The sequence below is a fragment of the Lepisosteus oculatus genome, chromosome 2 (genome assembly GCF_040954835.1).
Source record: "Lepisosteus oculatus isolate fLepOcu1 chromosome 2, fLepOcu1.hap2, whole genome shotgun sequence".
Classification (NCBI taxonomy): domain Eukaryota; kingdom Metazoa; phylum Chordata; class Actinopteri; order Semionotiformes; family Lepisosteidae; genus Lepisosteus; species Lepisosteus oculatus.
In genome coordinates this window covers 51,270,408-51,285,082 of record NC_090697.1, presented here as the reverse complement: position 1 = coordinate 51,285,082, position 14,675 = coordinate 51,270,408, and the positions used below count along the sequence as shown (strand labels likewise).

General features: G+C 37.3%; 1 protein-coding gene across 4 annotated transcripts in view; it reads left to right on the top strand.

Annotated features, from left to right (window-relative positions):
- Window positions 1–14,675, top strand: part of agbl5 (AGBL carboxypeptidase 5) — a 38,395-nt gene that overhangs the window by 12,207 nt on the left and 11,513 nt on the right. For 3 of the 4 annotated variants that reach the window (XM_069178934.1, XM_015348452.2, XM_015348445.2), the window contains 11 exons: window positions 2,632–2,933; window positions 4,256–4,427; window positions 4,952–5,118; window positions 5,458–5,635; window positions 5,869–6,047; window positions 8,755–9,355; window positions 9,939–10,108; window positions 10,535–10,670; window positions 11,190–11,380; window positions 11,764–11,987; window positions 12,950–13,162. In XM_069178934.1, coding sequence (XP_069035035.1) covers window positions 2,713–2,933; window positions 4,256–4,427; window positions 4,952–5,118; window positions 5,458–5,635; window positions 5,869–6,047; window positions 8,755–9,355; window positions 9,939–10,108; window positions 10,535–10,670; window positions 11,190–11,380; window positions 11,764–11,987; window positions 12,950–13,162 — 2,452 coding nt within the window. In that variant the 5' untranslated portion in view covers window positions 2,632–2,712. The remainder of the gene's footprint in view (window positions 1–2,631; window positions 2,934–4,255; window positions 4,428–4,951; window positions 5,119–5,457; window positions 5,636–5,868; window positions 6,048–8,754; window positions 9,356–9,938; window positions 10,109–10,534; window positions 10,671–11,189; window positions 11,381–11,763; window positions 11,988–12,949; window positions 13,163–14,675) is intronic. The other variant, XM_015348460.2, reaches the window with a different exon arrangement.

The following is a 14,675-nucleotide window of genomic DNA, read 5'->3' as shown; positions in this document are numbered from 1 at the left end:
TTTGCTGGTGCTCTGATAAAAGACTGAAACCTGAGAGTCTATCTATGACTAACCAGTGTAAAAAAGTGTCTTTTGTGTTGGACAGCATGTACTGTATAAATCAGCTTCTGTGCATGGCGGTTACATTTGTGTTAAGTGTGGAATCTAACCAAAAGTTCTGTTTCCATACAGTCTAATAACATCACCTTTTTCCATTAGCAACGGTTTCTTAGAAGAAGTGATGTATATGTGAACACCAAGGCCTGAAACAGTAATTGAATGAGCTTTACCTTTGAAGTTGTATCATGAAATTATTCTGTGAATGGAGACAGTGACAGTGTTGTTGATGTCAGTGTTACTTCAGGAAAGTTGAAAGTTGAAAATAATGCTTTTTTTACTTTGGACTGACTAACTTGAATTATATTTTATTATACAATACTTGATTAAATGTTAGTGTGGCCTGGGTTATTTGGTTACACTAAAGATGAGAGCCCAGTGTCATTATGTCATTAACCATCAATGCAGGAAGGACATCTTTTGGTATATGATGTCTTTTTCATGGGAGCAGGAAATGTTTATTACTGTTTATCAATATTACTGTTTCAAAATGTTTGCTCAGTATGTTGTAATGAACATTTCTCACTTTGTAGAAGGTGAAATTTGTTTGCAAAATTCCCCATATTGCATTCAACTTGATATGGGTTCTCTCATTTGATGTGAGTTTAGAAGAGAATGCTTATCTAAGAGCCCAGGAGATTTTCTTACCGATATGTAAGGCAGATTGAATATGAGAAGTTTTGAATGAACACATAAAATCTCCTGAGACAGTAACTGCTGCTTTCAGTGACAAATATTTGATGACACTTTTAAGAGTAAATTAATGTAGTAAACCCCTTTAACTCATAATACATTAAGAGAATATTAAACAGCAGTGTCAACAGCCTTTTACTAGCGATCCTTATTAACTAAAGTCAGATATGTTTCACGAATACTTTGTTAAAGGATACTTCACTATTAACTGTTACATACTTGCAAAACGTGATAATACTGTACTATAATTGGTTTGACTCTAGTATTTAAATATAATATTTAATGGGTGATTATCATTTTCCCCTCTTTACTAGAATTAATTAGTGTTTTTTAATTAGTGAACAAAAAAGTGTGATTTAGCTATATAGAATGTGGAATGGTTTATGTCAGTGAATTTTCATATAAAATGGACGACTGTAAAATGTTGACTAATGTGATACAGCTTTTTCTTTTAATAAATTGTTTCGCTCTGTACTGCATTAGACCTGTGAAGAAAATGTTCAAATTAAATACAGTTACTTGTCCAGTCATTCATCCATTTTTTGTTCACATTTAATAATAAGGTTCACAGCAGCATGTTAGTGTTCTCTCCAGAATATCCTGGTTTGGCCAGTAAGTTAGTTCCAACAGAAGCTTCCCAGGGTGTGCACCTTTACCAGGGGCTAGTCTGGAGGAGTAGTGAATGTACTCCAATGTCATGGAGCATTAACTCAGCAGCCATGCAAATAATTCTTATTTCCACTGCATACTGTATATCCATGAACTTGCCCTTTCTTCCACTGCCCAAAGATCATGGCTGTAGTCGAGGATTTGATCTGTAAACAGGGCACTTTGTCTGATGTCAAGGACTGGCAACACTGCACACACCAGTCTGTCAGCCATTTTCACACTCTATATGCCATCACTCGCCAATGGAGGAACACTGAGGCACTTGAACTCTTTCACCTAGGGTAGATTTTCATCCCATCCCATTTTCATCTGGAGTGAGCAAGCCACTTATTTTTCTGGAAACACTGACATCTCAGAATGGGAGTTATTGGCTCTAATCTAAGTCACTTCACAGATTTACTGAGTAGTGCATCCAACACCAGTCAGACGAGGCAAGAAGAGCCACATCATGTGCAAACGACAAAGATGCTACCTCCAGGGACCCAGGAATACTGTTAGCACTTCGGCTCACCCACAGGTGTGGGGACAGTAGACACATGACAGAATCCAAAGGATTGTTTAGCATGCAGAGGTGGCAGGAGCAGCTTTCATTCTTGAAGCAGAGGTCCCACAAGTCATCTCAAAGAATGAGGTTTCATGCTTTCTCCGGTCTACAGAGGTAGATCAGATTAGCAAATGCCGGTGTCCCCTTAAATACTTGTGAAGGCACAGGACTGGTGCACCAGGCAGAATTTGCACTTTTTTTCCTGAATCGGATCTTCAGTTAATGCACAGATGTTGTGTCCAGAATGGTGTGGACTGAAAATAAGATATCTTAAAATTATACGTAGTTTTTTTTTACTAGCTGAATGGGCAGGCTGAGGAGTGTGATCCCCATATAGTTGGAACACAACCTCTTACCTGCAGTTCTCGATAAGAAATGTTTTGCCATTAAATTGGCACATATTTACATTTACAGATTATTTAGGAGTACCCTCCATCATGCACATTTTTGGAAAACAATAGAATTAAATCATTTGGGAAACCTACTAAGTAAATGTATTTAATTATATTGCTACAACTCCTTAAGGGTGTAATTTATTTGGTTAGTAATTGTCTTCATCATTCTGTGTAAGAATGTATGGTTAGTTTGTTACATTTTGGTTATGTATTATGTTTTAATTGTATTTTCAGATGTGAAGATTAATTTGACCTCTGTTGTGCTGGGGGAGAAATGAAGCTGCTCTGGAGTTTCTTCAAGCACAGTGTACAGACATGGAGTTCCGGTTTGGCAGCTTGATTTTCAGCTCCAAATTTGACTCTGGGAATTTGGCCAGGGTTGAAAAAGTAGAACATCCAGAGCTTGAGGGGGACCCGGCTATTAATGGGAGCACTTCATGTGGGGGGCTGGGAGCACCCCTCTCTACTCCCGACTACGAGTTCAATGTTTGGACTAAGCCAGACTGTGCGGAAACAGAGTTTGAAAATGGGAACAGGTAAGGCTTTGTGCATATGCAATGGTATCTCAAAAGATATGTTCCCAACTCGCATTGCGGGAAAATGATTTCAGCGGCCTTAATACTTTCAGGATTTATTTGAAATTTGGAATTACATGCTGGCTTTCCCAGAAGCGATGAGGTCAGTGATTGATTTTTGGAGCAGACAAGTGGTAATATGGAAACCGTGCCAGGCACTAATGCTCTTATTATCTACATTACCTCATAGCATGACACAGAAATGCTTTCAGAATGTGACATTTTAAGGTCTACTTCTGAAATGGAGTGAACTGAAGCATCAAATGCTTCCAGTTGTATTTTTCATAAGATTTTTGCAAAGACCTATACAGACTATAGTGTTCGCTGGGTCAAAAGATTTATTATAATGAGAGCAATAGATTTTACATTGAATTAAAGCCAGACTTCCTTGTAGTGGTTGCTAAGAGAAAACAACATGCTTGGAAAATGAAATTTTAGTGATGTATTTATGCTTTTTCATAATTTTTTGTTTATCTATAATAAGCCTAGTTCATTATAGTTATGCTCTTTTTTTTTTTTCATTAGTCCCTTACTGGGTTAAAGGTTTTACCAGTGTTCACAGTGTGTTACATAAATATTAAAAGATAATGTGTTTTGATTCTTATGAGGTAATATAATTGGTGCAAGTTTAAACAGGTAAACGCCTGCTTGTCTCTGCTGCATTATGTTTGTAAATAATTGTAAGGTACGTTATTACTAAGTTATCACAGAATGCATCAAAAAAGCTGTCCCAGTATTTGACCTCCAAGACAAAAACTAGAGACACAAGATAGATACTGTAGGAATAACAGACTGCAAGAACATTTTGTGCTTCCCTTTCCTTTGTTGGATGAAATAGGAGTCAGAGCTTCTGGTTTGTGTTTGTATAATAAGTTGGTAGATGCAGCTATAGTACACTCATCCGTTATATTAATGTCACTGATATAATTATGATAATATAAATGAGAAGAGGGTACTGCAGCACTATATAGAAATTTATTTCTGATCCAGAGATATTGAGTAGTGCCCTTTAAATTAAAGTAGCATCTAGCAATGGGAATGCAGAACAGAAGACCTTCTGGTATTTGTATTGTTTGTTAAAGCCTGGGTGGGTTCACTTACAAACTCTTGGACTGAAATTTTATATGATTTCTTTGTTGACCTTTGCCACTTCTATGCTTTTAGTGTATTTTTTATAACCCTTTTGTTACCTGTAGAGTGTGAACAATCTGAGAGGACCGACATTTGACTCTGGCTTTAAAAAAAGAGCAAAAAATGGCAGATATTTTTATACTTTTGCACAGGTCCTGGTTCTATTTCAGTGTTCGGGGTGGAACCCCTGGAAAGCTGATTAAGATCAATGTTATGAACATGAATAAGCAGAGTAAACTGTACTCACAAGGGATGGCACCTTTTGTCAAGACTATACCTGTGAAAACTCGATGGGAAAGAATCCGTGATAGACCCACATTTGAGGTGAGGAATAAAAAATGTACTTTTTTTGCTCAGAAAAAATTGTGCTTCAGAGTCCAAATGAAATTATCGAACTGGAAAACAAGTGATGGAGTGAAAAAAGGAACAACGGCATGTTAAAGCTTAGTATAAGGATATATCTTTAGGTGGAGTGTAACTTTGTACATTTATAAAAAAACTGAATGTTTCAGTAAGTGAGATGAAAATAATTGTAGCCCAGGATTAATATTAGTTCTCTTTTAATGTTAATTTTTGTTTAAAGTTACTGTAACTAGCGATTATGGTTGTTATGGTATGGTATGTAACTAATTTCAGAGAAAAGTACGGACTGTGTAAGCATGGCATTCCTCAAAACTAATTTGTTACTAAATTGTACATTGCACAAACAGTTCTGTTGTGAAAAATCTTTGGCTCAGTAGTTAGAAGTATGTGATGAAATACATACTGAATGTAAATGCCAAAAGCCTCATGATAACCTAAACAGTTGGTGCTGCCTTGTGCTGGATTACTGTATTTTCTTTGCACAGATGGTGGAAAACCAGTTTATCCTGTCATTTACCCATCGCTTTCTCGAAGTCCGTGGGGCCACAACCTACTTTGCTTTCTGCTACCCATTTTCATATGGGGAATGCCAGGACTTTTTGCTTCAACTGGATCATAAGTTTGCGAACTCCATGTACTTGAATACTAACAGGTAGGACTGTAGAACCTAATATTTGTTTTTGCAGTTATAGTTTTCTACAATTACCATTCATTTTTAGTGAATAACGTGGTCAGAGATTAAAGCAGTTTGTCTTGTTGGTATGGTCCTAGACTTCACAGCATGTTCTTGGTGTAATAGTCGTCGATAATTTGTTACCAGAATTGATTGATGGTGAAATATATTTTCTGGAAAATAAAACTTGAATTTACTGTTAAGATTTTAATTTTCCATTTGTGCAAGTAGGGCATTCCCTTTCTGCTTATGTGATCCAGTGCTTTTAAATTCCAAAGTAACAGTTTAATCCCTACAGTTCTTATGTGCTTGTCTCAGTCCTGCAGATTCTATATATTACCATCGTGAGCTGCTTTGCTACTCCTTAGATGGCTATCGTGTTGACCTCCTGACTGTCACCTCCTGTCATGGAATGATGGAAGAACGGGAACCAAGGCTTGAAAAGCTGTTTCCTGACAACCGTACCCTTCGCCCTCACAGATTTATGGGAAAAAAGGTAAGAAAAAAATCATTTTTTGGCCCCTAACCAAACATTTTTCTCCTTTGAAACTTTTTTTAACTATGCTCTGCTGATCATTGATATAGATTGACATTTAATCAGCTATATGATCAAATATTTAGCTGAATTTCAATATGCGATATCATGAAGGAATTATCCAAACCATTTTTTTGTTTTTGTTTTTTGTATAAAGATTTGTAACTCTTGGCTTTAATGTGTTTTGTCTCTAGGTCTTTTTCCTCAGTAGTCGGGTTCACCCAGGGGAAACACCATCGAGTTTTGTGTTCAATGGATTTCTGAACTTCATCCTGAAGCAGGATGACCCCCGGGCCCAGATGCTAAGGAAAATGTTTGTTTTCAAGTTGATCCCAATGCTCAACCCAGATGGAGTTGTGAGAGGTCACTACAGGTGACGTTTGTAATTGAGATTATAGCACTCGCAACTGAACCCTCTGTGACTGATGTGATTTGCTTTTCTTTTTGAAAAGCAACATTTTATTTGTTCAAAAACTGTTTTGTTAAAGGTTTTAGTCTGCATAGGTGTATTTTGTAATAAATTCACAAATACCTTTTATGTTGTGGGTACTGTGAAAAAGGATCCTAAATTTCAAGGTCTCCCTATCAGTTGTATAACAATGAATTTGGTGTGATATTATAGGATGTTTACTTCTGTTCTGGAATAATAAGAGTTAATAACCTTTTTAGTGTAGCAAGCAGTGTGGGATTGCAGAGTAATGTTTTTTTTTATTTAAATTCCAAATTTATGTTTATGCCGTCATGTACAACTAAGCTTACTACTTAGAAGTAGACTTTCTGGTCCAAAGCCCTTAACCACCACGGATCAGATGGTTTTGGAGAGTTGCCTGAACCTCCAGTCAATCGTGGACATATTCTGGGATTAAAGTGCATGCGCAGTCTAAGTTCATTTTTTACCACAAGACCCGTACCATGTCTCCTACAGTATGTTACTGAAACACCAAGAGTAGGCATAAGACAGGTCCTGTGAACTAGTCATACCATATTCGCCACACCAACCCTTATATGAGCATGTCCTCTGAAAACACGGCCAGATTAATGTGATAATTAACACAATGCTTAACAACCCAAAGTCAAGATAGTGGTGAAGTTGTACTGCATGAATTCAAACCAGGACTGCTGCGGTATATTAAAATAGATGAGCTAATCATTAATTAAATTAATGCAAACAAAGGTTTATGGAGAAATTAGGAGAAAATGGTTGAAAATAAAGAATTAGAAAAGTACAAATTGCTACGTTATAGATCAGTGTTAATAAACTAATCCTAATTCAAGGCAAAAGGCATAAAGTTACATTAAACTCTCATTAAGATAACTATTTTATGCTATGGGGCATTGAACCCAAGCACAAGGTGAATGCAACCTATTCGTTTAGGTGTGCAAATGAGAGCGCTTAGTATGTTCCCATTGCTTATATTCTGCATAGTGAGGAAGTAGGCATCACCTGATCTGGGAGGATTTGTCAATGTGACGAGCTGTGTGACTCACCTCAGGCACTGATATATCATTCCTGTGGAGCACAAGTAGATGAGTTACTGGCTGGTGAGGGTGGAGCAACATGTCAGACTTTGCTTCCCCGATCCAGTTGAGCTCCTTAGTCTACTTCTTCTTTGTCTACAAGTTTGATAATTAGAGTTCAGAACTGCTCATGTTTTGCCCATTCACTTGATACCAAATAAGCATAGTCCACGTCTTCCTGAAATAATTGTGATGCCTTATATTTTAATTGAATATTTTAAGTTTACCCTTTTGTAAGGGAATGAGGTATGTGATGTGGCATTACATCCAGTACTTCATTCTGTCTTTTATGAATAAGGAATGAAGGATACTTTTTATTAGGTCTAAATTCTGATTTCCCATACAAGCAGTGGGAGGGGGTTTGTACTTCATTTAGCCACTAGGGGGGTGACTCAGTTTTCCAAACATGGACCCTCAATCGATGTGGATGTATCAGAATAATCTGTTTTCTAAATCTAAATCCTTTCAAAAATGCTTGTTACAATCAGAATTCTGACCGTTTCATCTGTTTTTCAATAAATTACTGTTTAATTTAAAACCAAATAAGTGATATCTATGGGCACGTGCTTGGATATCCCTTGTTTCTTGAGAATTAATGCAGTTGGTTATGTTTCTTTTGAGTATAACCATGTGATTTCATAATTTAATATAGAATGATAAAAGATGGTGTTTGTAGTACATACAGTAGGATATATATATGAATGATTTTAAAGTATGGTTGCACTTAAGCTTAAAAACATCCTTTCTTGAATTTCCTTAAGTATTGGCCCCAGATTTATTACCTTGTGTCTGGTGTTGAGATCTCTTCTCTTGACGTCCAAATCACCAGACCTACTTTGTTCATGGCCAAATGATTTTATGGCCATGTCTATTCTACTCTAATCTCTCCTTGACAGAGAGGTTCATAGTACTATTAGCCTTTGTGAAGCCACAAGGAATAAATTCCCCATAATTAGAGATGCAGGCATGCAGACTTACTTGTTAGTAAGAAATGAATACAAACATCTTAATATCAAATTGTATGACTTACAGCACATGCACCTACAGAGCTTCCTAATCACAGAAGATAATTAACTGAAAGTTGAGTGGCACCACATTTGTGTTCTTTTTTTGTCCAGTGAGAATGGAATAAATGTTTTGCTTTTTGCCGGGCTGAACTTGCATGAAGTTCAAGTGGAATACATCAAGTAGAATGCATCACAGTGTGAAAAATGTCCAAAGGTTTGAAGTACACTTCTTACTTCTTACAATTATTGGTTCTTCATGTTATATAACTACCTAAAACCGGATCGGGAGAAAAAAACTTTGGCCATCATTGACTCTGTTGTCTATGATGGCCAATGTTTGGCACTATCTGCAATGAGATATTTAGCTACAGTGTGATAAATATTTTATATGCTGCCTCATTGGCTGGGATATAATGGAAAATTAGGGTACTGGACACTTTTCAGAAATCATTCATTTCTTGTTTTTCGAGTTTCACATTTATATACTTGATTTCAAATTATAAAAGTTGGATTCAATTCAGGAGTCAAACTAAACTTTTTTTTTCATTTTATTAGAACTGATTCCAGAGGTGTAAATCTCAATCGCCAATACCTCAATCCCAGTTTTGAACTCCATCCCTCTATTTTTGGTGCCAAAGCAGTTATACTGTACCATCACCTGCACAACCGCATTGGACCAGACTCTCCAGACTGGAGGACATTTGTGTCTCCTCTGTCATCCAGCTTGCTAAGCACAAAACCCTCCAATCATTCCAGTACCAACTACTTGTTTTCACTGGAGGCCCCTCTGACAGAAATGGAAAAGTGCAACAACCTCAGAAATGAGGAGGAGCATTATGAGGGGGATTTCTTTACTTGTGTGGAGAAATCGGAGCAATCAGAAATCCCAATGCTAACAGAAGAGAACAGGACAGATACGGCCTCAGAATGTCTAAATAAAGGAGAGGCTGAGGGGAAGATTGATGGAGAAGGGATCTGTGGTAGCGAAGAACACTGCGATGAGAACTATATTCTGAAGATGGCAACGGCTTCTGGTCTCTCTGAACACATTCCCCCACAAGAGAGTGGCATAGCTTACTACATTGACCTACATGGACACGCGTCCAAACGAGGCTGTTTCATGTATGGAAACAGCTTATCTGAGGAGAATGAACAGGCAAGTGCAATGGCTGTATTTCCCTTTAAATCACGTTTGTTGTTATGATCTCTCTCCTTGTGAGTGATGAACACGACAGCGTATGATGGTGAGTTACTGCATACTGCAAGTCCTTTAGCGGAATGAACCTGTTGTGCAGCTACATTATGATGGTGCTGTGGTGGAGTAGCTTCGGTCTTTTTCTTATGCTGTCCAAAATATAAAATATTTCCATGCCAAAGTACTGTAAATCAAAGATTACTTGTTTATTTTTTTTTAAATTAAGATCAAAATACTTTCAATTTTTCATTAGTTTTTAGCTGATCAGTTGAAAGGGTGTTTCAGATTGTGAAAATGTTAACCAGTTTAATATGTAAGAACATTTGCAAACAAGAGGAAGTCATTCAGGCCATTTAGGTATTTAGGATCACATCCAGCTATTTTTTTTAAGTACCTGACATGGCTAGGTAGCTTATTTTTGGCATAATCCTCGGGGTACATTTTGGAATTTAAGCTCTGCTCTTTCATAGTATTCTAATATGTATTCTTGTATCAGTTTTATGCTTGTATTTGAATAGTTGTCCTGTATTTTAAATTAAACCAGGTGGAAAACCTTCTATATCCAAAGCTGATCTCGATGAATTCAGCACACTTTGACTTCATGGGCTGCAATTTTTCTGAGAAGAACATGTATGCCAAAGACAAGAGAGATGGGCAATCGAAAGAAGGAAGTGGGCGTGTAGCAATTCATAAAGCCATAGGGCTGATCCACAGGTATGGCAAAAATATTAGCAATCTAAAGACAAGTCTGAAAACCTACTCAGGATCCCTTTCTATAGGTTGCCGTTGTGTTTTTTTATAGTTTGAAGGCAAATGTGTTAAACAGCAAAATATCTCATGGAAGAATCCATGCTATGCTCTTGTACCAAAATAGCATGGTTTCTGTAGGTAAAGGTATAAGCTTAAATTGGAGTCTCGTCATTTGCGTTGCTTTAGGCTAAGGATTTTTTCGTCCTTATTCTATAATTTAGAAATATATTTTTAAGATCCTTAGTTTATTTTTGTTTTTAAAATTTTTAATTTAAAATCATTAATATGAGCACAGCTTTATTTTCTTAAGATTTTAGAAAATTGTAAGTTTTACTGTGGTAGAGAACTTATCTGGGCCTTGAGACAGGTTTGTTTTCCTGTTCTCTCTAGTTATACCTTGGAGTGCAATTACAACACTGGCCGCTCTGTGAACACAATTCCTCCAGCTTGTCATGATAATGGCAGAGCAACGCCTCCCCCACCCCCTGCTTTCCCTCCCAAATATACTATCGAAGTGTTTGAACAGGTATGTACTAGTGTTTAGTATGTGATGTATCATGTATCAAACATGATAGATAACACAAATTGTTGAATTATTTTTGTTTGTTTCAACAGCTTGGTTATGTAGGTTTTCCTAGACATCTGTTGCCCTGGGTAAAGGTGTGCATGCTGTTTTCAGGCTTACATGACTCTAATGACCGCTAATGACCCTAGGTCTGTGTTTCTGAGCATTCATGTGTTGCTGAGCATTCTGGAGTTATCAGTATTGTTTATAATTTAGGTGCAAATAAATGAATTCTTTCTTTGTTGAAAATACTGTAAAGGATTGCAAAGTTAATTGTTTTCTTAAAACGTCCGAAATTAGTTATTTTCTTAGATACAAAAAACTAAAAATATTTGTTCATACTTAGATATTGGATAATGTAAACATCTGGGAACCAATAGCAATGACTTGATTTTGGTAAACTTTACGTTTACAATATAGTTCTTTACGTACAGTAATTGCTTGTAAATGTCTGAAGTTGAAGACAAAGCTTCCTATTAGGTTGGCAGGGCAGTTGCTGTGGCAGCTCTGGACATGGCTGACTGCAACCCCTGGCCTCGCATCATCCTGTCTGAGCACAGCTGTCTCACCAACCTGCGCGCCTGGATGCTGAAGCATGTTCGAAACAGCAAAGGCATGATCTTCACTTCTAAGAAAAACAGCACAAAGGCTTCTCCTAAGGGAGCCACAGCGTAAGCACATTTCTGTATATGTTCACGTTAAAATATTCTGTTTATTTTAAAAATCCAGAAAATTGTTATTCAGCTAAAATGTTCAGTGATATCTGAATTTCAGTTTTTAGTTCTGGTTTGTAATTGTCAAAGTGCTGACTGCTCCAACACTTGCTTCAGTATGGGTGGGTTGATGAGCTTTCAAGCTTCTGTCTGAGACGTGCACTGGAATGTGCTGGGTTAAAGTGTCTAATTTGCCATTCTTCATTCTGCGAGTCCCATGGAGCTCACAGAGAGCTACCGATTTCTTTAGTTAACATGTTCATCTCCTCATTAATGAACCATTGTGATAGAACACGTTTGGTAAAAGATCAGGCTGAAAGAGCTGCGAACTGTGGTTTCAGGGGTCTGACGAGCTCTGCCTCGGAGAACTCCCTTAGTCGGACCAGGAGTAACAGCAATGGAACAACCAGTGGGAGCAGCAGCAGCCAGCAGAACTCCCCACAGCTCAAGAACTCGCCCAGCTTCACTTTTGGCTGTAGTCAGGGGATCAGTAGGTCAGCCTGCCCTCCACCCTCCAACTCAAGTCTTCATAAAACAAATAACAGGGCTCTGGGACCAGTGAGAGGTAAGCTGGTTGAAGGGCTGTGTTGGGAGAAGGCAGGATGCTTTTTGAAGTACATGTGGGCCTGCTTGGGAATTTCAAAAACAGTCTAAATATGATGTATGCATTCTGCAAAAAGAAAAACCCAGACTTGAAGGTGTTTCAAAGTGTTACCACTAAGGAAAAAGCCAGTAGGGAATGGTTTTGAAATCAACATGTTGGTGTTTTTGTTGTCTTATGACTAACTGCATATGATAGCAATTACGATATACAAAAAGATGTAATCCTTGTCTACTTTTTTCTGTTGCCAAATTTGTAATGTGGAGAATCGTTTCTGGTACTGTTCCTTCAACTTATTTATGGGATAACCAAATGCAAGTGTTATAAAAATATAGAGCACTGTCAGAAGAAGAATTGAAATGTAAGCACTTGGTATGGCACAGATAAATATGGGCTTAAAAAGGTAAAAATATAGTTATAAATTAGAGTAAAAGCCTTTGGTGGAGTTTATTTAAAATTTTGTGGTGTGTGAATAATCAAAAGCAAGTGTTGCTTGTGCAGTAAAGAAAGCAGTGAGCATGTCCTTCCTGAGTTTTTTCTCAACTTACTTTTAATATATACAATGTCTTCATGCATATAAATGTGTTTTGCATTTATTGTTGTCATCCAAACCCAGCTTGTCAGATGAACGCTTTCCTGCTAGTGACTGGGAAAATTGGAACTACTTTTAAACTGAGCTAGGATGGCGTTTCATTTAATGGAAAGGATATGTAAGCGGTGGCTATGTTTGTAATGTTGTTTATATCAAATCATGGTAGACTACATACTGAACCTAAATACTTTATCAAAATAAAATGAAAACCACTGTACTTAACTGAAAGGCTTTTACATTGCTTGATTGTGGGCCTCAACCCCAGTTCCTGCTGATTCTCTGCTCTGTGTTCTCTTGTGCCATCTCGAAAGTGTCTCTTTATATTTCTGTATAGAGTCTAAAGCACAGGAGAAGAGACGCCCACATCACCGGTCAATGCTAAAAACAGCTGCAAGCAGCCCCACCAGCCACCAGTCTTCCCCAACCCATCCTTCGCTTTCTCCCTCCTCTTCCTCAGTCTCCCTGGGATTTTCCAAGATCACCTCCTCCCCTCAGCAGCAATCCGGCCTCGGCCCTTGTTCCATCCCAGCTTCCTTCAGCATGGCAGGTCTGTATTCTCTCCAGCCTCCCAGCCTCTCCAAGCTCCTCCCTTCTCTCCAAGCTATGCCCAAGTCAAACCTCCTTAACAAGGCCTTAAGCAAGCGGCTAACCCCCTTGCTTCACCCTGCCCTACCACCCCTGGGCTTTCTAAATGACAGAACAACCAGCCTGGGTTCAGGGAATAATTCTGGGAACCAGACAGGAAGGTCTAGTAAACACTGAATGGATCAGTAAAAATCATCCCAGTTAAAATAGGTAGATCATAGAACACTTTTTGCGAGTTAAGCTTGAGTACAAAGGACAGGGTCGGGGGCAAGATTCATCTTCAATGTCGTGATATTTCACCTTAGAAATACCAAGTAAAAATTGAAATTTTGTATATATCTATCTCAGAAGCTCTTCTCAAGTATTTGCCAAACATGGCTTGATGAAGAGAAAGTTCCATTTTTGAATTTAACAGGACTTAGTGTTATTTTTAGTTGTACCTTATCTTCCTTGACCTTGTGCTCAAACTGATCTTACTTTTTTTTTGTTAAACAAAGCTAAGTTGGAAACTCTATAAGTGCAAGTGTGAATAAAGTTTTGAAGCAATTAACATTTTTCTGTTTCAAAGTATTGATACCTGTTGAGATATAATGGAGAAATGAGAAGTGCAAAACTGAATTGTCTGAACCTAGGCTTCTGATTCAATCTTTTCTTCCTCTGCACTGCTACAAGTTTCTTGAACATGTACTTACAATGGTCTATAGTCCACTAGAATCCTGGCTATCTTTGGAACTAAGCCTTTCCAGATTAAAAGTCAAAAGAACCTAGCAAGTATTAAAGCAAAAGGTTCAAATCCTACAATAGATACATGTGCTGCTCTGGTCCTAGCATACAGTATAATAGAACAAAGTACAACTCAAGGAGGATCTATAAGAGCACAAGTCATTTTAACTTTTATTGCTGCTACATTTAGTGTTTTGCAAGTTGCCTTTCTTTTCCAACATGATGCAGTACTAAGTATTGTTAGTATAGTTCAGTTGCCAAACATTTTTGTGCTATATTATATATAATTCTGCATTTTTTTTCCAGTTTTCCTCCTTTTCAGAGCTTGCTTCTAATTTTAATATTTTTAATCCCATTGTACAGTAAACACTACATATATATGCATATATACATAATAAAAAGGGACAGCTTATGTAAAAGAGACACACATTAAACATTTTTTTCAATCTCTTCAACCATGTCAAAATATAGCATTAAAGCAACCGATAGCTGAACTTAATTTCCCAGTTTGTACTTGTTAATGTTAAATTTTGAACTTGCAAAGCAAATTATTTATTATACGTCCTAAATGGATAAATTAATTGTTCAACTAAAATGGTACATCTTATGTAAAGACAGCCCTAAAGAACAGGTCAACTTGTCACTCAGTGCTTTTTTTCAATGATATACTTTGTTGTGTGTTCTGAATCTATTGACGATTTTCTACAGTTATCACTTAAGTTTCTCAGATGTTTTTGTAAAATACACAAAGC